The sequence below is a fragment of the Arachis duranensis genome, chromosome 3 (genome assembly GCF_000817695.3).
Source record: "Arachis duranensis cultivar V14167 chromosome 3, aradu.V14167.gnm2.J7QH, whole genome shotgun sequence".
Lineage (NCBI taxonomy): Eukaryota > Viridiplantae > Streptophyta > Magnoliopsida > Fabales > Fabaceae > Arachis > Arachis duranensis.
The window spans coordinates 1,143,582-1,169,674 of NC_029774.3; the positions used below are offsets into that span (position 1 = coordinate 1,143,582).

The window sequence follows — 26,093 nt, forward strand, 5'->3', positions numbered from 1 at the left end:
TAATATATATAATTATATAGTACAATTTCATATGTATATATATAATATTAAAAATATAGATTAAATGCATATATGATATGTGTATTAATAATTTTATATATATATAATCGAATCAACTCATGAGCTAATGAGCTGAGCTTATCCAAGCTCAAGTTCGACTCATTTAATTTATGAGCTCAATTCCAAACTCAAGCTTGGCTCACTAGCTCATGAGCTTAGCTTATCGAGCTATTAATGAGTCGAGCTCGAGCTAGCTCATGAGCTGGCTTGACTCACTTCCAGCCCTAGTGAAGGCAGGGGTGGAGAGGGTCTGACGGTGAAAGAGAGAATCTGTGTGTATTGTTGTTGGAGTGTGCAGGTTAATATGAAAGAGAAGGAGAATGTTTTTATAGTTTTTAATTAGATTTAATTAATTAGTTTTTAATTATTTAAATTTTGAATTTAAATGGGGACAAGGGAGAGGAACATGCGAGAGAGAGAGAGGGGAGAGTGTTCAATCGGCAACGCACAACAGGGCAAGGGTAAGGGGGAGGGATGTCGACGACGAGACCGAGACGGATGGTTGGAGTGTCCATCGACGACGGCACGGATATGCACAGAAGAAGGAGAAGACTCCCTTTTCACTTTACCTTTTTGGCGCGGGAGCTACACAGTGGAGGTAAGCGACCAATCAAGGGGAAGAACGACGACACGGACGTGGTGGCTAGGACTGGCGCAGGGATGAGTCACGACGGCGGGAGAAGGAGACCAGCGATTGGCGCCTTTGTTCTGCTAGGGTTTGCACCAAAAGGGAGAAAGGTTAAACGCGCCAAATTATTTTGGTGGGGTATTTTAATGGAACAACCCCTCCCCCACCAGGTTTTTAGATGCGCTTGGGGTCTAAAACAGCCACCAATTCGGAGTCAATTGGAGCGGAGTCTGGGAACGCAACAAGAATCGCAGCAGCTCACTTGATTTGTGGCGTTTTCTGAGAACGCTGGTAATTTGTCGCAGCTAAGAGCCAATTCTCTTGTAGTATATTAATAATTATAATTAATTGAGTTGTTCAATTTTTGATTGGTTACACACTTAATTTTTTTATATTTTTTCTATGTAATATTACTATGCTACTCCCAATAAGAGAGAAAAGAAAAACAAAAAAATGGATATATTTAAAAAATTAAATTACGTTAAAATTAATTTAAATATTTTAATTTTAAATTCAAATTTTGTTAGGTTAGATTTACAAATCAAGTCTATTTTGGTTTGATTTATTTTTGGACTTGAAGATGAGAATTAGAATTCTTAAGAGTTTAAATTTATATATTTTTTTTATATTCCAAAAACTAATAATTTTTAATAAATAATTTTACATAAAAATTTAAAAATAGCTGCGCGTGAATTTTCGAATTTTTATATATTCTTTTCATGAGAATATACATCCACTTGTAACTGTAAAGTGTGTTTCATATAATTAATCTCCATCATTGGTTGATACGGAATTTATTCTTGCCCAATTATGTTAACTTTTTTCTTTTTTTCATTTGACAAATCCAAATTTGAACATTTAAGAATGTTTCCATCACAAAAATATAATAGCAGCTAAAATTGGAGGACATAAACGTGGATCCTTCTCTAATTAATAAATAGAAAACTAAAAGAAGTATGGGAAATGAAACCAATAAACAAAATTAAAATGAAAAAAAAAAGTTGCAAACTAGGAAGCAAGAAAGGTGAAACCCCAATCACTAACAAATAAAAATGTTTAATTAAATTAAAGTTAAAAGAAGCTTATTATTCGCAAATGCAACGATGCTATATCTTATATGAAAGGGGGGAATTCAATTCGATGCTATATATATAATTAAATATTCATGCTTCAACGCTGCATCAGGGGCTTTTATTTGATGGAGATCACTTTAATAAAAATATTAAAAATATATAATTTTTTTAAAGATATTTATATGTGTCATTTTATTATTAAATATTTTTATTAAATCGGTTAATAATTTATTTTTTAATAAATCAGAATAAAATCGATTTATTATAGTAACAATAATAAATTTTTTTTGTGACTCGCAATAATAATAAATTTAATTGTCTACATTATAATTATTAGATCCGATTTGATCCAAATTGTTTGATAAAAAAATAAATATATTTTTAACTTTTTGTTTTGCAGATATTTAAATTCTTAAAAATTTAAAAATACAATTAAATTTCCAAAAAGAAATTAAATTTATTGTTATTATTATAAAAAAATCAGTTTTATTTTAATTTATTAAAAAATTTAAAAATAATCAATTTATTAATACATCTAATAATAATACAATACATAAGCGTCTTTACAAAAAGACGTTTTATACATCTTTATCAACCATCCCCTTATTTGATTTGGTGGATGCATATTTTGCGTTCATGGTGGGATATATTGACAAAAATGGAAAAAAAAAGTGTAAAGAATCTGATACATGATTGGAAAATTATTATTGGTGGGGTTGTAAGTAGCTAGTGGCTGAGCTATTAATTCAGAAATTGAGATCGGTTCACTAATTTTTTTATTTAAATTGTTTTAAAAATAATACTTTTACATATGATCATTGTGTTGATAGTCAAATTAATCTTTGAACAAGTTTGTTTCAATTTATCAATTGTCTCAAATTAATTTTTAAAATTTACAATTATGTATCAGATTGATACTTACATCAATTAAATAATAATACTAAATATAATTATTCCGTGATACATCATTATTTAATTAATAAAAAATTTAATTTAATTTATTATTATATTTTTTTAAGATTAATTTAATGTGTTAACTTTTCAAAAACTAAATTGACGAAATTTTTAGAACCATTTTGACTATATATAACATATTTGTTGCTACCAATTCTATATATGTATTTAATTAAATACTAGAATAAATGTTAAATTTTTTTTTTTTGGTGACAGAATAAATGTTAAAATTGATTTTAAAGAATTTTAGATTGAATACTTTGGTCTTCAATAAATTTATAGTTTTTAGAGGTCTTTAAAATAAAATTATTCTTGTCGAACAAATTGATCCCACATATTTTAAAAAGAATCTAATTTATCTTAGTTATTTTATAATAAGATTTGTCAAAGATTTACTTATCCCTATTTAAAAATTTAATTAAAAGCTACAAAAAAATTAATTTGTTCGAAAGAAAATAATTCTCAAAATTTTTGTAAGAATAAAAATTTATTAGAAATTAAAATTTTCGGTCAAAATTTTTCTAAGACCAATTTAGATGTTGACTCTAATAATATGGACATATTAAATGTCTATTCTATCTAGTGATTGATGTAAAAAGTAATATAATTTGGTGTAGTGAAGGGGTCAAGGGTGTTTTATTTTGTGGTCCAAGATGAGAATAGAGATAAATAAAGGTGCTGAAATTGATATAAAACATATGGATTTTGATCCTCTAAAGTTTGAATTTTATTTTAGAGAGTAAAGTGTGATTTTTTATAATTTATTTATACGTAAAACCAAAAATAAATATGAAAAAGAAACTATTTAATAGTAGAAAAATCACACTTTATTCTCTAAAATAAAATTCAAATTTTAGAAGATTCAAATCCAAAACACGTGGACCAATAATTATAAGATACAACAAATATATAACTTATGGAATGTTTTAGTAGAGGATGTAGTATTCACCACCTTAACTCTTAAGTTTGAAAAACTATAATAAGCTTTCAAACATTCACATTACAATAAGCATTCACACTACAATAAGCTTTCATCCATTGAATTTTGCAGCTTTGTTACTTGTAACCCTCATGGAACATTTCTTTAATAAATAATGTAGTCATAACAAAGTAACAAACCATATGCTTTTTTTTTTTTTTCATGTGTTCACTTTGATAAACTAGAATCAATTAAAGAACTTGATTCTTGAGTTATTGGCATACATATACTTTGCTAGTTTTTTTTTTCTTCCTTAATTTTAAAGTGGTGATCAAGAAATTATTGAGTTAACTTTTTTTCCTACACAATTTTCTGCTAAAAAATATATGCTTTAATTTGCTCTTTATTTAAAATTTTATATAAATAAATAAAAAGAAATCGAAACATGATAAATATCATTATTGCCAATTTGCATCAAAGTAAATATTAGAGATATATAATCATTCATGCATATATTTTTATTGGTTTAAATGTTTAAAATAAGCAATTTCATAACATAATATTAAAGTTTCTATGACAAAAAATCAGGAATTTAATAATTATTAACTTGTTATAAAAAAATAAATATATTTAATATAAACAAATAAAAAATAAAAAGAAAAAAAAAGAAACTATGCATTTTGTTTTGGCACACCATTAATGCCTTCATTCACAACTATGATTTATAAGGTTGTAATTTTTAGCTTTTTTTTTCCGGCAAGTACGTAATATATTTCTATAAATATTTAATAAATTTAAACACATAATATTTTTAACTTGAAAAGATTAAACAAAAAATTTAAGTTTCTAAAAAATGAAAGTAGTAAATATTAAACAATATACATTTAAAAAAAAAAACAAGAATTTCTTAAACTTCTTACCATGTGAGTCGGATCTACCTAAAAGGTTGACCAACATTTATTGAGGAGTATATCGTTTACTACTTCCAAAGAAAGAAACATGTCTATTTAAAGAATCTTTGAACGAGGAATGATACATTAATGTTTTTTTTACACCATATTAAAAGTAATTGACAAAAAATGAGAGAAGATAAAGAAATTAGTCGTTTATACCATAAAAAATGTAAAAAAATATATAAACAAAATAGTATAAACATCATTTCTATTTCTATTTCTATGAATAATCTATAATCCGACTCATGTTGAGAAGCTCTCTTAAAACTTAAAAGGTATCAACTCTTTTCTTACCGTATGAGTCATTCTCAAGAGGGAATTTTTCCCGCAATGAACTTTTATACACGGCAAGTAGTTTTGAAGTATAGTAGGTTGATATAATGATATTGAATTTTCGGATTCTCCTCTAGAAGATGTTTGTCATTAGAATGAAAATGTGTATATATGTGATGCATTCATCCACCAAAAGAATCAGCATGCTAATTTGACTTTGCTTTACGGAAAGGAAGAGAGCTTAAAATCACTTATTAATATATTTATATAAATATATATTATATAATTTAATTTATTTTTAATATTTAATATGTATTATATATTAGTAACTGATTTTAATAGTTAATTTTAATGTATACATATATAGCATATAGCATAGTTGGATAACATATTATGGCGATTCTTTCTGTTTGTCAATTCTTATTGATCTAATGGAATATTTGTACAATGTATACAATAGAAGTTTAGAGAATATTAGAGATATAACCATTACTATTACCTTTTTTTCATCATTTGAAACTTTTGAAATGAGTGGTATCATAATATGATATTAAAACTCTAAATCCAAAAATTCAAGAATTCGATTCTTAAAATATTCATTTATTAACTCAATAGTCCATTGTCTCCTTAACGGAATTTGTTTTTATTATCCTTCCCATGTTAAAACCCCGGTACTCCCGTAGCAATGCCAAGTAGTTTTTTAATATTATTATGATTTAAATAAGTCGTTGATAATTATGAAATATAGTTTCTAATGTTGGTCCACATCGGCAATTAACTTTCGGAGAAAACTAATGACAAAGAGGTATTTTATAAAAACAAAAACTTATTTAAGTTTATTATTATTTTAAAAGTAGTTCTTTGCTTAATAGAGCATATTTGTTGATTTTTGTAAGACGAAGGAAAAACTAACCTACCACATCGAGAAGAAGTGAAAAGACAGTAAGATATTTTTAAATTTCGAAAGATATTATTTTAATTAAATTTATCTTTTAAAAATTTTAATTTAGTTACATTAGTTAAATTTTCGTTATATTAGTTTTAGTTTAGTTACATTAGTTAAATTTTAGTTATATTATATTTTTTTGTCATTTTTATTACTGAGAACGTTAAAATTTAGTAACAAAATAAATTTATACAATTAAATCAAATTAAAATTTTAAATTAAAAGAATTTTAAAACATTAAAATACTTCAATTTAAAATTAATTTAATTTCATTTCGTATATATTATAATATCATTTAAGATGTCATATAAATAAACTTTGACTATGAAAAAAATATGACAGAAAAATTAATTTGACCAATTTAAAATTTTTAAAAAATAAAAATTTAATTAAAAAATTTTCGAAAACCAATTTAAAGTAGTAATACACTAATACGTGCATATATATAGTATAATGATGATATCATTCCACCGCGTATAGGACTTCTTCTTCTTTTTTGGATTAGCGCGTATTAGATTTTTTTAGGGTAACTAAAAACAAGATCTTTGGCGCTCCAAAGTATGGTTCTGAGTCAGAAACTTCTGAGCGGATGTCTCAATTTAACATTACCAATAATGTTGAACTGAACTATACTTTACAATGTGAATAGCCTCAATCATGAAGTTCACAATATTTTCGAAAAATTTTCATACATGCATGAATGTTAAAAATTAGCGCGATGTATGGTGAAGTAGATCTAATTCTTGGACGTTAACGGAGGAAAATAACTCTTATTTCACTCGTGAAACATATTTAGAACTCAATCAACACTACCTCTTCCAAACATGATCTAACAATAATGCTTACAACTACGATTCTTTTGTTTTCAATTCAACATTCGTTCATAAACTTGGGCTCTTACCATTTTCTACACAAAACTGTTCTTTGCCGTAACATTGTAATGACAATACCTTGAAAGAGTAATAGAGAAATCAAACAGTGAGGCCTTGCGGAGGAGCAGCAACAGGTGCCTTGGGCTTAGGCTTCTCAACAACAATGGCCTGTGTGGTCAAAACCATTCCAGCAACTGAAGCAGCATTCTGCAAAGCACACCTTGTCACCTTTGCAGGGTCAATGACTCCAGCCTCCACCAAATTCTCATATTTGTCTGTCATGGCATTGTAACCAACCTCCCATTCACTGTTCTTTATCTTCTCCACCACTACTTCACCTTCTATACCAGCATTTTGAGCAATCAATGATGCAGGTGCTACCAATGCCTACAATATTAAAATTTTCAACAGTTATTAGATCAACTTGTAACTTGGAGAAAACTCAGGGTTATATTGTTTATTGTTAAAGTGTATTGTAACCTGAAATAGACAAGGAATTTATGTAGGAGGTTTCTATATGTTTTATAGTTGGACTTGGTGTGTTATCATAATAATGGAACATGTGCATTATGCAGTACAAAGAAGATTATAGCTTTATGTATGTAGCTTGTCAGCATTCTCACCTTCTGAACAATGTCAGCTCCTAATCTTTCATCAGCATCTTCAAGCTTGTCCTTGATTGCTGGTACAAAATCAGAAAGGTGAACCAATGCAGTGCCTCCGCCAGGAACAATACCTTCCTCAATGGCAGCAAAGGTTGCATTCTTGGCATCCTCAATACGGAGCTTACGGTCCTCAAGTTCAGTCTCTGTGGCAGCACCGACCTTGATGACTGCAACTCCACCAGACAACTTGGCGATTCTCTCTGATAATTTCTCTGTATCATAAACTGAATCTGTCTCTGACAGCTCCTTCTTTAGTTGTGCAACCCTAGCTTGCAACTCATCTTTTGATGCAGCATCAGCGATCATAGTTGTAGAATCCTTGGAGATGGTTACTTTGCGAGCGATACCAAGCTGCTCAACTGAAGTGTTCTCAACAAGTAATCCCAGATCAGAGGCTTGGAACTCAGCACCTGGTAATTGAAGGCACAAAATCAACTTGTCAGCCACATCGTTGTCATAATTCCCATCTCATGATCATATATACTTAACAATTTAACAGAACTCGGTGATTAACTTGACAAATCAATACACCTTGCACTCAAATACACCATACACCAGACTAAATTTTTAACAATATTAACCTATTTTCAACTGAGATTGGTCATTTGATTTCATTTCAAATTCATTACAAATGTTGATGTGCTGTGTATCCAATCAAATACAGAAGAGAATTTCACCTACCTGTCAATATAGCAATGTCTTGAAGTAGGGCCTTTCTGCGCTCACCAAAACCGGGAGCTTTGATGGCAGCAACGTTAAGAATGCCCCGCAGCTTATTCACAACAAGGGTAGCCAAAGCCTCCCCAGTGACATCCTCGGCGATGATAAGCAAGGGAGCTCTCAATTGAGTTGTTTTCTCCAACAGTGGAATTATATCCTTAATTGCCGAAATCTTCTGATCTGTAATCAAGACTCTCGCATTCTCGAATTCAACAATCGACTTCTCAGGGTTTGTAACAAATTGAGGGGAGATATACCCTCTGTCAATCTGCATCACATAATGCAAAATAATAAGAATTACAAAGTGAATATAAACTCATCACGATTCCCTACAGAGTGGAAAAGAAGCGACCCATTAGCCACAGCAGAAAAGTTATACCTCCATTCCTTCTTCAACTTCAACAGTAGTCTCAAATGAGGATGAAGACTCAATGGATAGCACGCCATCTGGTCCAACCTTGTCAATTGCCTCAGCAATCATTTGCCCAATCAACTCATCATTTCCCGCGGAGATAGAAGCAACGGCTGTTCCATTACCAGACCAATAAACCATCATTAGTCTACCAAACCTCAAGGTAAAACAAACATTCCTAGAGAAATGGTATAGCATATAACACCTTTGATGTCATCTCCTCCTTTGACAGCCCTGGACTTCTTCTCAAGCTCCTCAATCAAACCCTGAACAGTTTTATCAATTCCTCTCTTGAGAGACACAGGGTTAGCACCAGAGGTCACACTGAGCAGTCCAAGCTTAATTATCTCCCTAGCAAGAACCGAAGCAGTCGTTGTCCCATCGCCAGCTGAGTCATTAGTCTTGCTAGCAACCTTGTCCAAACAATTTCGCCACACATCAATAATCATCATCATCATTAACACCAAAATAACCAAACCATTATCAGATTTTTACAATTGAAAAAATTGAAACCATCCCTCGCATACCTCCCTAATGAGAGCAGCTCCGGCGTTCTCCATGGCATCAGGGAGCTCAATAGCTCGAGCAATGGTGACACCATCGTTAACAACTCTAGGGTTTCCAAACTCATCCAACACAACATTCCTCCCTTCAAAAATAACCAAATAGGCAAATACAGTTCCCAAACCTCAGCATCATTGTAAATTCTTATAAAATCAAAACAGTCCCTCTAAGAGGTGCTCGAAATTACACGATTCAAATCTAAAATGCAAAAACGAACGAGAAATGAAATAAAATTAAGCAGGATTGTACGTACCCCTGGGACCGAGGGTGAGACCAACGGCGTCGGCGAGCTTATCGATACCGGCTTGAATGGCGGCGCGTGAGCTCTGGTCGAAGGCAATCTCCTTGGCGGAGGCTCTGACGGAGAAGCGACGGTAATTGACTCTGCCATTGTTTTGGTGGTTCAGCCTCCTGTTGCTGCTTAAACTCTGAAAAAGAAATATTCACATTGGAAAGTGTGAGGAGGTAGTTAAGAGTTGTTGTAATAGTTAGTTAGTTAGTTAGATGGTATGGTACCTGGCGGTTAGAAGAGCGAAGGAGGGAGGCGGAGGAGAGAGCGTTTGCGGAGGCCATTGATGCTAACGACTTAGAGAGTGTGTGTGTTGGGTGAGGAATGGATAAGAAGAGTGTCTGAAACTGGAAAGTGAACACAAAAGTTAGGGTTTGGGCCTGCTCCTTTATGGATACCAAATCTCAGTTTCCAGAACATTCCTCTCTCTCCAGATTTCTCCAAGGCCCTATTTCTCATCCGGGTCGGATTTCGGATTAACAACCCTTTTACTTTTGGGTCCATCATATTATGCCAATAAAAATTAGTTTAATTTTAATGGACTAAGCATGTAAAATATTTTATATAATTATATAATTATATCTATTTTTTCAGATGATCATTCGCGCAGTTAATAAAAATAATAGTTATTTTTGATGATATGGTATTACATAATTAAATATACGTGTAAAATTATTTTACACCGACAGTATATTAAAATTAAATTTTAAAAAATATGATTATCATATCTAAAAATTAATTATTAAATTACTATATATAATAGTAATTAATCTTGTACTAAACGAATAATTAAATTTATTTATACTAATATAATATTTTTTTGTGAATATCAAATATATGTCAAATTTATTTAACAGGAAAAGAAAAAAGAGTTAACTTGATTATGTAGTTTCTAATAAAAAATAAATTATCTTATTTTTATTTTATTATTTTTAGTTGTAGTTAGACAGATTCAAATTTTATTGTACAATATAAATATATTATTTGCTTTTGTATCTACACTTTCTCTAAAACATATTTATATTTCTACTAAACTAGTGAACGATTTAAGGGTGTGTTTGAATGGGTCATTTTAAATAGTAATTAAAAAAATCTAAATAAATGCACTCTATGAAATCTCAAAATAAAAGATGAGAGAGACTATAACAATAAAAAGTCAAAGTAGTAATAATTAGTTATGAAGAAAGATAGGTATAAATTAACTTTTTTGGTTAATAATCAATCCATATTTTTAAAAATGTTTTCTACAATAATAATTCAAATTCTTAACTATTGTTCATCTATTATTTTGTTAATTTAGTTATTTATCAACAAACAAGTTCCTATATGAATTAGAATAACAAATTTACTTGAAAACACTAGTAATTTTTTTTAATAAGAGAGTAAGAGATATTTTGGTCTAAATAAATAGTAATTAGTATATTAGGGTCATGTTTCAATTTTTATTCTTCATTATAACTTTTTGTTTTCTTTAGTGCTTAATCATGAAATACTAAAAACTAGAAATAGAAGAAAAAATTAAAACAAAGACACTATTGAATACTAAAAAGTAGTTATTAGATTAGTCATTATATTTTGTATTATAATATATATTTTATATAAATAGCTAAGTTGGTGACCAATAAAGTATATTATTTTATTTTATAGAAATATGGTTAAATAAGTTATTTTTATAATTAAATTGAATCAAGTCTTTTTTTCCTTTTTTTTATGTGTCTATTATTTTTTTAATTATTTTTTATTATGTCATAAACTATTAGACTAATTTAGTTGATTTTGATTAATAAAATATAGGTTTAACTAATATATGTCTTTAAGTTACATGATAAATTTATTATTAATGAGAAATTTTTTAAATATTTTTATTTAATAAATATATTAAAAACTTAATTTTTATATTTTTAATAAAAAAATTTTAATTTATAAACTTAACATGTGTGTTTAAGGAATAAGATAGATAAATCCGTAAGCATTGTCTATTTCTACGAAAGACAAAGCGATTTCTATAAAAAAAAAGAGAGACACTTTGACCCTTAATCTTTTTATTTTAGGATAATACAATTTCTCTGATAAAAAATCAGTTAAATAATATCAAAGTGTCTTTTTTATTAGACAAAAATCGTTTTATTTTTCGTGAAAATGGACAAAAATCTATTGGATGTTTATATATTTACTTTTAATGGCCCTAATATGCTCATTTGGTCATACTCATTTAATTACTTGCATTGCATGATATGTAACAGTAATCAATGAGTCTACCATTTATAAGAGTATTCGATCAACCTCAGATTGACTTTGAATATTTTGAACAATAAATAGTTCTTTTTATTTATTAATGAACCGTTGCTTCAAGGGAGAATAAGACTACTATATAAGAACCCTTTTATATATTGAATGATCCAAGGACACACACACAAAAACATAAGAAACAAAAAGTAGTAATAACAAAACCAAAATTCATGAAGTTTTCTTCTAATAATACCCCACCCCCTCATAAGGTTAGCATCAATAATAATAATAATATTAATAATAAAGATCGTCACAGAAAGGTTAATGGAAGAGAAAGTCGCATTCTGTTGCCACCGTTATGTGCTGCGCGCGTGTTCCAGCTCACGCGCGAGCTAGGGCACAAGACTCATGGTGACACAATTGAGTGGCTCTTGCGCCACGCCGAACCTTCCATAGCCGCTGCAACTGGCGGCAAAAGTATAGTGCCACCACCACCATCATCATCGACCACCAATGATAATCAAGGTGTGAAAAATGGTGGTGGTGACACTGGGTGGTTGGAGTATGATGTTCTTGCAAACCTTGGTGTAGGGTTTTCTGCCAATGAAATTGCAGTGATCCAAGCAATGATCAAGAGCTTCAGCTGAGACCAAATACATAAATGGAAAAGTAAATCGTTTGCACTACAACATAAGCGTGCGGAAAATTAGCGACTGTTTTCGAAACCATCACAAAATAGCAAAAAAAAAAAAATCGTCAGTATTATTGGAATTTGTTGTAGTATTGGTTGAGTGATCGGCTTAATTTATCCGTTTAAATAAATATTAAAAAATTAAATTTTATCTTTTATATGTAATAATTTATTAAAAAAATAAATAAATAAATATAAAAAGAAATTAAGTTAGCCTTTTTTTTCCTTTTAATTCCCAACTTTTGGAAAGATCTTTATTTTTGTGCTTCTCATTATTGTTTCTTCAAGTTTAAATATCCCTTTTTAATTTTATTACTCAAATTAAGTCGGTCAATTATAGAATATTATAGAAGGAGATACTCCCATCAAGACGTAGAAAATATATTTTTTTAAAAATATTTTTAATAATTAAAATTTAATACATATAATCACTTAAATTATATTATTTTTGTCAAAATCAGATTAGATAAATTAATTTGATCGAAAAATAATGAATCAAAATTTGAATCCGTCTAAAATAATATTATTTTTATTAAAAATGACTACAATTTAAATTCTAAAAAATGTTTTTGACATCTTTATCTAAGTGACTCCCATTATAGAATAAAACTCAAAACAACCCCTCACAATTACCTCAAAAAACGAGGTCCTTAACAAGAAAAAAACAATCTGGCTCCTGACAATTACTTCAAAAGAACAACAAGATTCCTTTGCCAAAAAAAATTAATGTTTTTTTTTGCACAGGGGCTAATCAATCCCAAAAAAAATCAGACGTCAGATTGAATATTTTTTTTAGGACTTCGTTGTCTTTTCGAAATAATTGTCAGGAACCGGATGTGTATTCACTCAATATTATATGTTGCATATAATTCTTTGAATTCTCGTCTTTTTTCATTCATAATGTTGTTTTTCGTAGACAATGGTCTAAAACTAAGAAAACAATAGAATAGTTTTTATTTTATTTTCTTAAAGAATATATAAATATGTGAAAACATCAAATTATTATTTGATTAAATATTCATGCAAATAAAGGCGTTGATAAATTCAATAATTTTAATTGTACTCTTAAATTCGAATCTAATAAACAAACGACTAATTATTTTTGGAATTAAAGTTAAAATTAATAAAAAATAATCCAAATTTATCTTATTTAACATTTATTAATTATTTAATAATTAATGAATGCACAATAATTAATAAATATTAAATAAGGTAAGTTCTAACTATTTTTGATAATTTTTTTTGTTATCAAATATTTTCATAGAATAATACTACACATTTAATAAGTCTTTTATAAACTAAGTGTAATTAAAGTAAACAATAAAATTTAAAATAATAGTAGTCATAATTGATTTTTATTATATTATATTTTAGACGACTTAATTAACAAAAAGACTTAATAGAATAATACTACACATTTAATAAGTCTTTTATAAACTAAGTGTAATTAAAGTAAACAATAAAATTTAAAATAATAGTAGTTATAATTGATTTTTATTATATTATATTTTAGACGACTTAATTAACAAAAAGACTTAGATGTATAAAATGTGTTACAAGCTTTAACATTATCACCTAAAAAAAGAAAAAAAAACTCTACCTTATATAAATTAGTGAAAAAATATGCTTAAATTTTAGATTTGAAATCACTGCCTATATATTTGGTATTATCATCATTTACAAGAACATCTTGTAATGTTAATAAAATGGAAGGATTCACACTCGCATAATTAACTTCTAAATATTTGTTTTTAGATTTTCATGGTGAAACACAATGATTTATAATTTATTATTCCTAAGCAGGTAAATATATAGAAAAATTTGATTAAATTTAATATTGTGAATATATTACAACTATTAAATAATCCTAAGTATATAATGTTGAAAATGAAATTATTGGGGAAAAAAAGAGTAAAAATTCAGGTACAGTCAACTTCATATAAAGTTGATAATTGAGAACCGTTATATAAAAATTTAATCAAATCAGTCAAATCAATCAAATCATCTAACCGCTCTCAGTTATCAACTTCAGGTAAAGTCGACTGTATATGAGTTTCCAAAAAAAATATAAGCTATGCGAGGTTGGAGGCATTTGATTTTGAGAGCATGGTACTAAATGTTTGACACGTGTCGTGATTGGAAGACAAGGCTATTTACAATGCAAGAATAAGCATTGATGCATGCATGCATGCATGTTTGTTGTTTTCATCATTATTCAACCATTATTATTTCATGGCCAATTTCTACGTTCCATTTTAATTAAAGGCACAAGAAAGAAAGCAAATGCATGCTGCTCCCCCACCACACACTCGCCGCCATTAATTATTTCTTCTTTGGAAAATGCGAATACCTCTCTCTCTCTCTCCCTCCATTGTTCCTCAACACACTTTCACAATGTGTAATTCCTATGAGTTTCTTCACCCTTTTGTTGTGATCTCATCATCATCATCAGAAACAACAACATTGTAAATAATAATAGCAATACTAACAAATAATAAATAGATCCTTTTTTGTGATTAATTAGAATTATGATGAACATAGAGATATTAGGGAAGAAGGTTAACTTTGTTACAATTGTTGTTGTATTGAGCTGCATTGTGGGGCCAGCGTCTTCTCAAACAGCCCCCGGCGGTGGCACCGGCCTCCCCAATGAAGCTGCAGTTCAGTTATTTGCACAGGAAATGTACAAAAGCATGGGTAGTTACACCAACGTCTTCAAGGATTCAATCAGGAAACATTTGGGATTTTGCATTGTGGATGCGTCTGTATTCTCATTCCTTCATTCATTCATTCATTTCTGTATGTGTTGTTCTTTTGATTGATCATTCAAATAATGTAACATAATAACTACCTTAATTAATTCAGGGACCGAGATTGGGATGGTGCCTTCAATTTCTCCAGTGATCTCTCTTTTCTGACCAACTGTGCCAAAAATTTACAAGGTATGTGAGAATATAATCTTTATAATCCAAAAATGTTATTTTTACGCCAAAATCAGTTATTAAAATCAGCTACAATTGTATTTGTGTATTCGTATTTCAATATATATCTTTTAGTGGTAGCTGACTTTGGAGGCTGGTTTTGCTGTATTGAATCTAATCTTATAGATTCGTTTCAAGTACTACTTTCTTTTTGGATTTGTTTCTATATATATAGATTTGCATGGTGTGTTATGTTGTTGTTACCATTCATCAGGAGATATTACACAGCGCATGTGCATAGGTTCAGAGCTTGAAATGTATTCATCACTGGTTAAAAGCAACAAAAGGTTTGTGAACCCGAATGTGAACTGCAATACGAGCACGTGGCTAAATGGGTGTGAGCCTGGATGGGCATGTAAGGCTAATGAGAAAGTAGAGCTTAACAGCACCCAGAAGGACATACCTGTTAGAAATTCAGATTGCCAACCTTGTTGTGAAGGTTTCTTTTGCCCTCCTGGTCTTACTTGCATGATACGTAAGTCTCTCAATAACTAGCTACATAAAAATAATAGTTGAAAATCGTTAAATTGACTAAACTGCTCAACATAATACGTATCTGTCTATTCATAACCATTCTCGATATTAAATGTTGATTAACATTAAGAACGAGCAATAAAATTTAATGTTTGTTAAAGATATAATGATTCATGTTTTTTATCTTATCATCTTAACTTTTTGGAAGAAATGATTTCATAATATAGTATCAGAATTTCTATAATAGAAAGGTTTATAGTTCTATAATCATTCATGTACTACCTCTTATCAGTTTAATTTTTGAAAAAAGTAATTTTATGACAATGTTATTCTCTGTTATTTTAATTTTTGTTTTCATTTTTTTAATATATTTTTTGTTTTAAAGCTTGTCCATTGGGAGCTTATTGTCCACGTGGAACTCTGAACGCAACAAGTGGAGTATGTCAACCGTAAGTGCTTCCCTTTTAGTTACACTTTCACTGCTTCTTCTTTCTCCTTTTTTTTTGGCATACTTTAATATTTATCAGCAGAATCAATAATGCAGATATCGTTATCAGATACCTCCTGGAAAGTTAACCCATTCTTGTGGGGGAGCAGATATTTGGGCTGATATTAGAAGCAGTGCAGAGGTTTTTTGTGCTCCAGGAGCATTCTGTCCATCTAATATCATAAAAAATGATTGCAATAAGGGGTATATATTCATTATTATCACTCAACTTCTACTTCTTTCTTTCTACACCATTTGTTTGGTTTCTGTTTTAATTTCGGTGTTTTCTGTTTCTATAACCATGTATGTATAGTTTCTCTTTGATATGTGTTCTTACATTGTTGTGAAAATGAGAATTCTTTCATGTACTAATTGCAGGTATTACTGCAGAACAGGTTCTACTGCTCAAGAGAGTATGATTTCCCTGCCTTTTATCTGATCTCCTTTCTTTTGAGTTAAAGTTATCATATTTAGTCATGTTCTTCTATGTTCCATTCTCATTATTTTCTCAAGTAGTATTAGGTGTGTCATAAAATGTTGGGTAAATGGATGCAACATGCCTAATTATTATGTTGAAGATACTATCATTTTCCGAGTGTGTATGAACATTCCACTAACCATTTCTTTTTATATATAACTTTTTTTTCTTGATTTTGTATCTTCCCCAGGATGTTTCACTTTGGCAACATGTGAACCTAAATCAGAAAACCAGAATATTACTGCATATGGTGTCCTGGTCTTTGTAAGTAAACTTTACACATATAATCATATGAATTCTTTTGGTTGCATGCTTTATGTGACATCAAATGAATTTAGAGTCTATGGGAAGTGTTGTAGAATTTTACCTTGTTCAAATTGTGAATGTAGGCTGGAGTGTGTTTCATGCTCATTATCATATATAACTGTTCTGATCAAGTTCTTGCAACTCGAGAAAGAAGACAAGCGAAATCAAGAGAAAGGGCTGCAGCACACGTGAGAGAAACACAAGCGCGAGAAAAATGGAAATCAGCAAAAGACATAGCCAAGAAGCACGCAGTAGGTCTGCAATCGAGTTTGTCGCGAACATTTTCACGCCAAAAGACTAACAAGGGATCAGGAACCTTACCACCTTCTGCCCCTGCAAAAGCAAAGAAAAAGGACAAGAGCAACCTCAGCAAGATAATAAGTGACATTGAGGAAGATCCTGATAGCCAAGAAGGTTTTAACATTCAGATAGGGGATAAGAATGTTAAGAAGCAAGCACCAAAGGGTAAGCAATTGCATACTCAGAGTCAAGTGTTCAAGTATGCATATAATCAGATTGAGAAAGAGAAGGCCTTACAGGAACAAATGAAGAACATGACCTTCTCTGGAGTTATCTCAATGGCTAATGAGATTGAGATAAGGAAAAGGCCTACCATTGAGGTTGCATTTAAAGATTTAACACTCACTTTGAAAGGAAAAAACAAACACCTATTAAGAAGTGTGACAGGTAAATTGTTTCCCGGCCGGGTTTCAGCAGTTATGGGACCATCCGGGGCCGGCAAGACAACATTTCTTTCTGCTTTGACCGGGAAAGCGGCTGGATGCACCACAACTGGTCAAGTTCTTGTAAACGGCCAGGAATCGCCAATTCGGTCGTACAAGAAAATCATTGGATTTGTGCCACAAGATGATATTGTTCATGGAAATTTGACAGTGGAGGAAAATCTGTGGTTCAGTGCCAGATGCAGGTATATCATAAATCACTTTTAATCTTTGAGAAATTGTTGGATTATGATCAGTCCACTCATCATTGCATTCCATTATAAAACAGTTTCTGATGAGTTCTACCATTAATTTTTGCATTTAAAGATGTTTCTTCAAAACAGCTCATAGTCAAAAGTTTTTGAAGACAAATCAGAAAAAAAAGGAAAGAAAAAGGCATTCCATGAATAGTAAATCCTGCATACTCAATTTGTGGACGTAAACTTGTAAGAACCAGCAAGAATTTATGAGTTAACTCGAGAATTTATGAAGAAACAGCTGTTTAGCTGTTCTTATTCACATGCTATTCAGATTAGGTCTACATTGAATGGTCCTTGTTGAATGCATTTCTTGCTCATGAAGCATCCTCTCTCCCTTTTTTTTCCACCAACTACATTTTAATGTCAATGTAGGCTCGCAGCCGATCTACCAAAAGAGGAGAAAGTCTTGGTGGTTGAAAGAGTCATCGAGGCTCTGGGTTTGCAGGCAATTAGGGACTCTATGGTTGGTACGGTGGAGAAGAGAGGAATCTCCGGAGGACAGAGGAAAAGAGTAAATGTTGGACTCGAAATGGTGATGGAACCTTCACTTCTAATTTTAGATGAACCCACTTCTGGTTTGGACAGTTCATCATCTCAGTTACTTCTTAGAGCTCTTAGACGTGAAGCCCTTGAAGGAGTTAACATATGTATGGTCCTTCACCAACCTAGGTAATCTCAAGAACTTTGCCAAATAGTAGTGTTGTTTGAACATAGTTTAACATTATGAGTTCATGAGCTGCATAATCAAATCAATTAGTTCTAACAGTTGCATACTCTCATTTTTTTATGGTTTTCTTTTGGTGATCTGCAGTTACACATTGTTCAGGATGTTTGATGACTTTATATTGCTAGCTAAAGGAGGACTTACAGTGTATCATGGACCAGTGAACAAGGTGGAAGAGTACTTTTCCGGCTTGGGAATTGTTGTCCCTGACCGCGTCAACCCTCCGGATTACTACATTGACATTTTAGAAGGAATCATAAAGATACCAGCAGGGTCAGGAGTGAGCCAGAAACAACTACCTGTTAGATGGATGCTTCATAACGGCTACCCTGTGCCGATGGATATGCTTGAACTCATTGAAGGAATGTCTACTAACAATACTGGTTCACCAAGTGTAGCAGCTTCCACTCCAGATAACAATGCTGGTCCATCTTTTGCTGGAGAACTTTGGCAGGATGTGAAGGCCAGTGTTGAGATGAAGAGGGACAATTTCAGTTATAAATTCTTGACTTCGCACGATTTGTCCAATAGGAAGACACCTGGATCATTCACCCAATACAAGTACTTTCTTGGGAGGTAAGTTACAAAAAGAAGAACAACATTTCAGTGAAATAATATACATCCATTGAACCTGAATTTGATCTGTTATTATTTCTGCAGAGTTGGTAAGCAGCGGCTACGAGAAGCTAGATCACTTGCCGTGGACTTTATGATCTTGCTTCTAGCAGGACTTTGCCTAGGAACACTAGCCAAAATGAGTGATGAATCATTTGGAGCAACTGGTTATACATACACAGTAATAGCAGTATGTGAGTGTCATCAAAAGCAAATCTCCTTACCTGTTATGCAAACCAAAATGCTACTTTGTCATCTGATAATGTTTTGCTTTCAGCACTCCTTTCGAAGATTGCGGCTTTGAGATCCTTCTCCTTGGATAAGTTGCACTATTGGAGGGAGAGTGCTTCTGGCATGAGCAGCCTTGCATATTTTCTTTCAAAGGACACAGTTGATCATTTCAGTACACTCATCAAACCTCTGATGTATCTCTCCATGTTCTATTTCTTCAACAATCCAAGATCTTCTTTTCAAGCCAACTATGCTGTTCTGCTATGTTTGGTGTACTGTGTTACTGGCATAGCTTATGTGTTAGCAATCTTCCTTGAACCTGGTCCAGCCCAGCTGGTTAGCATTACGATCTTTTTACTCTTCTGGCTTCGTACGCCTAACTGACATGTACCCTTTCACTATTGGACCAAATGCAAGATCCACGTAGAATGGATTCGCATCCAATAGTGAAAGGGTATATATTAACTTACTATAAGAAACAATTTAAGTACACTAAAAGTTTCTCTTAATGTCTTGCTATCATGTTGACAAGAAAATCTGTGTATCATGCAGTGGTCTGCATTGCTTCCAGTAGTTTTGACACTCATCGCAACCTATGAAAATTCTGAGAATAATGGATTCATCCGCTTTGTGGCAGACATATGCTACGCAAGGTGGGCTCTTGAAGCATTTGTTATATCAAATGCCAAAAGGTATACTTGGAATTTATTCAAATATCTTACTTCATTCCTTTTGTCCTTACTGTTTTTCTTTTTTCCCCTTTTCTATATTCTTGAATCTTCGTACTCAGATACATTGATTTAATAATGTACTAAAAAGTGACAATGACAGACAAAAAGAAACTTTAATAGTTACACAACTACATTTTTAATGCAATTATTAAGAATCTAAGTATTTAATGATTAAGAATGTCTTTTCTTGCTATGTATAGTAAGTACTTAAGACCCCTTTTTCATCTATAGAGAGTTTTTATGTTGATTTCTTAAGTGGATTTCTCTGCTGTGCAGATATGCTGGAGTTTGGTTAATAAGTCGATGTGGTGCACTCTATAAGAGTGGCTATGATCTCAACCGTTGGTATCAATGTTTAGGCCTTCTTGTAGCAACTGGAGTAATTAGTCGTGTGCTTGCATTCTTTTGTATGATAACATTCCAGAAGAAGTAGGTTCATCTCTTCAACCCCTCTGAATTCTTGTTGTACAGAGTAAACATGGCAAATTCAAACAACACTGGCTAGCTAGTGCTACAACTCATGACCTGTGCTCAACAACTTTGTAAAGCAATGTGGCATGAGTTGTATCCTCATAGGAACAGATGATGATCAGAGAAAAAAGTATGATACGAGTTGTTAGCTGTGGATAGTGTAGCATTAGAGAGAGATATTACCCTTCTAACTTTCAACTAAAATATTAGTTCCAAGAACATTTCAACAGCAAGTTCTGCATTAGACTAAACATCAAATTTAAGTTTAGCATAATCATTTTGATGCCTCCATCAATTGGTGTGGAGGTGATGAGAGCAGCAGATAAGCCAAGTTGTATGATATGTATGTATGACACTATAAACCAATTTGTAGATTTATGTATTCTTTCAATTCCTTCAATAAATGCTCGCATGAATTGCTAGTTCTGTAAACAATACATCGGCACGTAGTTAAAGGAGCCAAAACAAAGTTATACAAACATTAAGCATTCGAAAGAACCTATTAGATTCTTTAAATAAAGCAAAAATAATTCTAGAGAAGTTGCTAAAGACATTCTAAAAGTCCTCGACTCGTATCTATTTTCGATCATGTAAGTTTTTACCTCCAAAGCTTATCCCCCATGTATTTGAGAGCCGGGACACCCCTTATCTCCATATCAACTAAGGGTGCCTGGCATAATCTCAAACCACAAAGTTCTGAATCATTGTGGATCATTTCAATTGCGCGCATTTGATCCTGCAAATTGTTAGAACTGGTGATCAGAAAGGATAGAAGAATGTTGAAAAAGACACATATTATTAATTCCCAACTCAATGCAAGAGTTACTAGCAAAAATCCTAATTGTCTCCCAAAAGATTAATCTCAGCAAATGACCAAAAAAAAAAAAAATTCAAGAATAATAAAGTATGAAAGAACATAATACACATTCATGAATACCTTTCTTCTCATTGAACAAAACTTGCAGTCTGATGTAGGAGGCAAGACCTGATTAACAATAAGCCTTTTAACAGAAATTTTTTCCTTCTTCAAGGATGCATGTAACCTTGAGGATTCACTGATTGCCATAACCTTGAAGAGTTCATAATCAAATGATCAAAATGTAATTGGTTATTTAAAAAAATAATGCCAAGAGGCAAATATTTTTGCTTATTTCAATATCAAAATCAATAACCCAAGCAGAATAGAAACTTAGGATTACCGTAGGAATCGTGACTATTATGAATTCAGTAGTGTCTGAATCTTGGAAGAGATCCCGTATTTTTTCTACTCTTTCCTTAAGTTTTTCAAGCTTGTCCGGCTGCAAGCTCAAATATGGAATACTTAAAATTTCAACAGTGGAGAAAAAGCCTTTACAATAACAATTTAATAACTTACACCATCATTTTGAGGTTCTTTCCCAAGCAAAGATTTGAAGGCCGAACCCATTTTTTTCTTCAACTGGATAACGTAATTGCTTTTGTTAGTGAATTCTAACATAGATGAAGATGACTAGTTGAGCTAGTTCTTGGTGTGGAGTTTAATACACACATGAATCATATACCTTCATTAGTTTGCCTACAGATCCATCCATGAAGTCGGGCAGTGACAGTAGCCGAAGTGTATGACCCTATTGAGGAATTTATGAGACATAAATCTTCATTTTATCTGAATAAATCCAAATACATAATAAGTGAACTAATAACTGTTACATACTGTTGGTGCTGTATCAAAAACTATTCGACTGAACATATTATACTCTTGTGACTCAAGAAATTGCATCACCTGGAACAAAGCAACAAAATCAGGAAAAATCATCCGAGCACACGATCCTCAGTGCTTGGTTTTAGAAGGAAGAAGGAGAAAGGAGAAGGGGGGGGGGGGGGGCATTGAGTCACTGATATCCTAATGCGGACAAGAAAGAAACATGGACTAAAATGGATATAAAAGTATTATGGTTTGCTAACTTCCATCACAAGACAAACAATGCAATTCAGATTACCAAACTCTAAGAGAATTTCTCAATTTCAGAATCTTCAAAGATGTTTTAGCAATTTCTGATTTGCTCCTTTAGCGACAGTCAATAGTAGCAAAATATGAGTTTTACTTTGTTAGTAATGAAGAATATTCTATGCTAACTATGTAGTACTTTATTCATGTGATTATCATAGGGGTGTAAATATACAGAAAACTATTAGCCCCTAAAAATGCTTAGAACTTAACACTAGATTAAGAAACACTCATAATTAAAAGCAGAAACTACCTGGTCAGCAATCATTCCAAGTCCCATGCTTTGCATTAAAGACTTTACACCCATGCCATCACCCAGTTTTTGACTAGCTGCTCGGAACTCTTCCATAGATTTCTCAGGGTTTATCTGCCCCAAACAAAGATTCAATAGAACGCGAGAAACGGTTTCACAAATAGAAACATATGAGCACTATTAGTTTAATATTCAATTCTGTTTCAATCAAAATGAGTACCTCGAGAGCATATAATGGTGACTCCACTCCTTCAACCGGAACAAGCCTACCACCTGTCAAATCCTAACGAGATTGTAGCATTACACTTCTGAAGTTTTATCCATATTGAAGAACTACTAAACAATCAAGAGATTTTTCTTGGTCTCCTTAGGTACCTGAGCAAAAGAATCGCTTAAGGAGTGAGCAGGGTCAGTTGAAACCACCATAGTGGGGTGCCCATGATTTGCAAATCTCACTGCAAGGGAGGCAGCACAGCTTGTTTTTCCCACACCCCCTTTCCCACCAAGCATGTAATACTTCCTCTCCTTCCCCGTCACCATCTCGTCAAATCCACAAACACCTTCTGTGCAAGATCCTAGCAACCTCACTACATTATTAAAATATAGTGCACAATCTTAGCCACTGATCAAAATAACAATAATTGTAATAATAACCGAGCATATTATCCCACATTTATCATCCATCATGCAAATGCAATATGTTGTAAAATTCTAATATGAATTTGATTTTTGTTTAACTATCTAAGACTGTGTAACACCTCTGCAAAGTGAAGCATGCTCTAGCTCTCGCAAATGCTATTAATTTTTACCAAAGTTACGATCTTTTCCGAAACCCCACAAAGAAACAGAGCATAACAGGCGCGTAAACACTGAAAGATCATAGACTTCATATGATCCGTTGTGAAAGGTGATAGAGAATGAAAAATACCTTGAGACAAAGGAGTGATTTTGAACGTTGGTTCATGCAATGAAGAGAAGAAGCTAGTGTCAATGGTTCTTCTGGTAACACTGCGAATGAATGAAGAGTTCTTTTGTGTCTTCAGAATGTGCCCAAGCAGCGCCGCCATTGTTAGAGATTTTGCACTTTGCAGAAGCAGCTGAGCTATAACAAAAGCAGTGTCTTAATTTTTCAAAATATGTTTTATTTTTTTCTTTTATCTGAAAAAGGGGAAAAAATATTTAGCTTTGTCAAAAATATGTGCAAGCTTGGAACTTAGAAATTCAGGAACATAATTTAATCCAATTCTGTTCTGTGCTTCGTTGAAGTTTAATAAGAACCCAAACACACAAATTTTTTTTTTTTTTATTTTAGAGGATTTATCAAGAGGTTACTAAGAAATTTCGAATCGAAAATTTGGATTTGGATTCTATACAGTTTGAATTTCACTTTAAAGAGTAAAGTGTGATTTATCACCATTTATTTTATAGGTAGGACCAAGAATAAATATGAAAGAGAAATTATTTAAGAATAAAAGATTACATTTTACTCTTTAAAGTAAAATTCAAATTTTAGAAGATCCAAATTTCAAAAATTTGTCCCACAAAAAATCTTATTACATTAAAATTTTTAAATTTTATAAAATTAAAATAAATAAATTTCTATTTTAATCAGATTGTTATTTTTATTTAGACAAATAAATTTTTAAAAGTGTAATAGAAAAATTTATTTATTTTATTTTTGTAAAATCCAAAAATTTCAATCTAATAAAATTTTTTATTTTATTTTTTGATATTTTTTTATATATTTCTAGTTTTTTTTTCTTTTGTTTTTTTTTTTTAATGTCCCAATACCTAGAGTTGTGTAATAAGGCTTTAAATGGATTGGGTATTTAAACATTATTTAAATATGCACCTTTTCTTGGGCCTCCAAAATTTTAATTATCACACCAAAATAAACTATTTGTGGCTTTAAGGTTTTTGAAGCCCATGCAACATATTCAGCTACTTTTTTTAAATAATACTATTGGCTTATCACATACTCTTAAGTGTCAACATCCCCATGACAATACAGTTGTTAATTATTGTATATTTAAATTATGTTTAATTAAAAAAGACTAATGTTAAAATAATGTGTATACATAGCGAGATTTGAAAATATTTATAGATTCCACTTTCTAGTTGTTCCAATACAGCAATACTCATTTCTGGTGGTTGTTATTTGTTAGATATAATCATAATAGAATGAGTTTGATTTAATTTACAATCAGTTTTTTGTGCAAAAGATAGATTGGCTATGATTCACTTAGGATTTAGGAAGCTTTGCTTGCAACATGATGAAATGAAACTTTGTAGAGTTTAGCTTGGTCCATATAAATTCATGGTAGCAATAAATATTATTAAGAGAATGGCGGCCACCTAGATTTAAAGGGAGCTCTTTTTTTTTTCTCTTCCATATCACAAGATCTTAATAAATATATATAGTTTAATTTTTTCAATTAATAGCAGTTAATTTTTTTTAAATTATTTTGTTTAATTTAAATTTTAGATTTTAAATCATAAATTTTTTAACTTTAAATTTTAAATTATAAATCTAATCACTAAAGTTAATTAATTTTAATTAATTAAAATAAATTTCTTATACTTTATCTAATACTAAATATTCTTATAGTGTACGTAGGTGGATGGAATTTATTAAAGAGTGATCTCGTTTATATATTCACCAACCAAGGTATAACAATCCTTTCCTTTTTTGTCTCTCAAATGTAATTATTTTCTATTCACATACATTTAAGATTTGGTACGGTAGAGTTGCAAAGTAATAATCCATATGGAAACTTTGTCATCTTTGACCCATCATATAATTTCTTGTTTATTTAATTTGTTTCCCAAGTACAAAGCCACCTTTTACTACATCAACCAACCAAATAAAAACAATAATAATAATAATAATAGATGAAAACTCAGGTGCAGTCGACTTTACCTGAAGTTGATAACTAAGAGCCGTTAGATGAAAATTTAGTCAAATCAGTCAAATCATCTAACGACTCTCAACGATCAACTTCACGTAAAGTCGACTGCATCTGAGTTTCCACCATAATAATAAGTTTTCATATTTGAAAATTTATTATTATCTAGGTTATATATCTATATATCTCTTTAATTAATAACAACAAAAATGACCAAAG

General features: G+C 31.2%; 4 protein-coding genes across 4 annotated transcripts; 2 read left to right on the top strand and 2 right to left on the bottom strand.

Moving 5' to 3' along the window:
• Nucleotides 1-6,556: 6,556 nt before the first annotated feature.
• Nucleotides 6,557-9,714, bottom strand: LOC107476988 (ruBisCO large subunit-binding protein subunit alpha). Its single transcript, XM_016096955.3, has 8 exons — nucleotides 9,556-9,714; nucleotides 9,293-9,467; nucleotides 9,003-9,124; nucleotides 8,681-8,888; nucleotides 8,443-8,588; nucleotides 8,025-8,331; nucleotides 7,302-7,753; nucleotides 6,557-7,065 (listed from the first exon to the last, which is right to left on the bottom strand). The coding sequence occupies exons 1-8, from the start codon at nucleotides 9,610-9,612 to the stop codon at nucleotides 6,778-6,780; spliced, it is 1,755 nt and encodes a 584-aa protein (XP_015952441.1). The 5' UTR covers nucleotides 9,613-9,714; the 3' UTR covers nucleotides 6,557-6,777.
• A 2,073-nt stretch (nucleotides 9,715-11,787) lies between these two features.
• On the top strand, nucleotides 11,788-12,204 carry LOC107477106 (transcription factor TCP20). Its single transcript, XM_016097071.1, has one exon. The coding sequence runs from the start codon at nucleotides 11,788-11,790 to the stop codon at nucleotides 12,202-12,204; it is 417 nt and encodes a 138-aa protein (XP_015952557.1).
• Nucleotides 12,205-14,776: 2,572 nt separating this feature from the next.
• On the top strand, nucleotides 14,777-20,864 carry LOC107477105 (ABC transporter G family member 28). The gene is made up of 14 exons (XM_016097070.3): nucleotides 14,777-15,009; nucleotides 15,114-15,190; nucleotides 15,444-15,704; nucleotides 16,089-16,152; nucleotides 16,248-16,394; nucleotides 16,569-16,603; nucleotides 16,859-16,932; nucleotides 17,058-17,902; nucleotides 18,329-18,625; nucleotides 18,768-19,256; nucleotides 19,341-19,489; nucleotides 19,573-19,862; nucleotides 20,079-20,218; nucleotides 20,534-20,864. The coding sequence occupies exons 1-14, from the start codon at nucleotides 14,777-14,779 to the stop codon at nucleotides 20,688-20,690; spliced, it is 3,258 nt and encodes a 1,085-aa protein (XP_015952556.1). The 3' UTR covers nucleotides 20,691-20,864.
• Nucleotides 20,865-21,103: 239 nt separating this feature from the next.
• LOC107477104 (ATPase GET3B) lies at nucleotides 21,104-24,098 on the bottom strand. The gene is made up of 11 exons (XM_052259207.1): nucleotides 23,897-24,098; nucleotides 23,344-23,555; nucleotides 23,189-23,251; nucleotides 22,969-23,082; nucleotides 22,604-22,610; nucleotides 22,422-22,537; nucleotides 22,270-22,335; nucleotides 22,104-22,166; nucleotides 21,928-22,026; nucleotides 21,666-21,797; nucleotides 21,104-21,464 (listed from the first exon to the last, which is right to left on the bottom strand). The coding sequence occupies exons 1-11, from the start codon at nucleotides 24,033-24,035 to the stop codon at nucleotides 21,327-21,329; spliced, it is 1,149 nt and encodes a 382-aa protein (XP_052115167.1). The 5' UTR covers nucleotides 24,036-24,098; the 3' UTR covers nucleotides 21,104-21,326.
• Nucleotides 24,099-26,093: the final 1,995 nt, after the last annotated feature.

What these genes read in the sequence shown, in the direction of transcription:
- LOC107477106 (XM_016097071.1), top strand. Translation starts at nt 11,788, where the DNA reads ATGAAGTTTTCTTCTAATAATACCCCACCCCCTCATAAGGTTAGCATC.
- LOC107477105 (XM_016097070.3), top strand. Translation starts at nt 14,777, where the DNA reads ATGATGAACATAGAGATATTAGGGAAGAAGGTTAACTTTGTTACAATT. An exon ending in AAAAATGATTGCAATAAGGG is followed by an intron (nt 16,395 to 16,568) that starts GTATATATTCAT and finishes TACTAATTGCAG; the next exon opens with GTATTACTGCAGAACAGGTT. An exon ending in CATATGGTGTCCTGGTCTTT is followed by an intron (nt 16,933 to 17,057) that starts GTAAGTAAACTT and finishes TTGTGAATGTAG; the next exon opens with GCTGGAGTGTGTTTCATGCT.
- LOC107476988 (XM_016096955.3), bottom strand. Translation starts at nt 9,612, where the DNA reads ATGGCCTCCGCAAACGCTCTCTCCTCCGCCTCCCTCCTTCGCTCTTCT. An exon ending in AGGAGGAGATGACATCAAAG is followed by an intron (nt 8,589 to 8,680) that starts GTGTTATATGCT and finishes GTAATGGAACAG; the next exon opens with CCGTTGCTTCTATCTCCGCG. An exon ending in AGACATTGCTATATTGACAG is followed by an intron (nt 7,754 to 8,024) that starts GTAGGTGAAATT and finishes TTCAATTACCAG; the next exon opens with GTGCTGAGTTCCAAGCCTCT.
- LOC107477104 (XM_052259207.1), bottom strand. Translation starts at nt 24,035, where the DNA reads ATGGCGGCGCTGCTTGGGCACATTCTGAAGACACAAAAGAACTCTTCA. An exon ending in TTTTTGATACAGCACCAACA is followed by an intron (nt 22,336 to 22,421) that starts GTATGTAACAGT and finishes ATTCCTCAATAG; the next exon opens with GGTCATACACTTCGGCTACT. An exon ending in CTGTAGGCAAACTAATGAAG is followed by an intron (nt 22,167 to 22,269) that starts GTATATGATTCA and finishes TACGTTATCCAG; the next exon opens with TTGAAGAAAAAAATGGGTTC.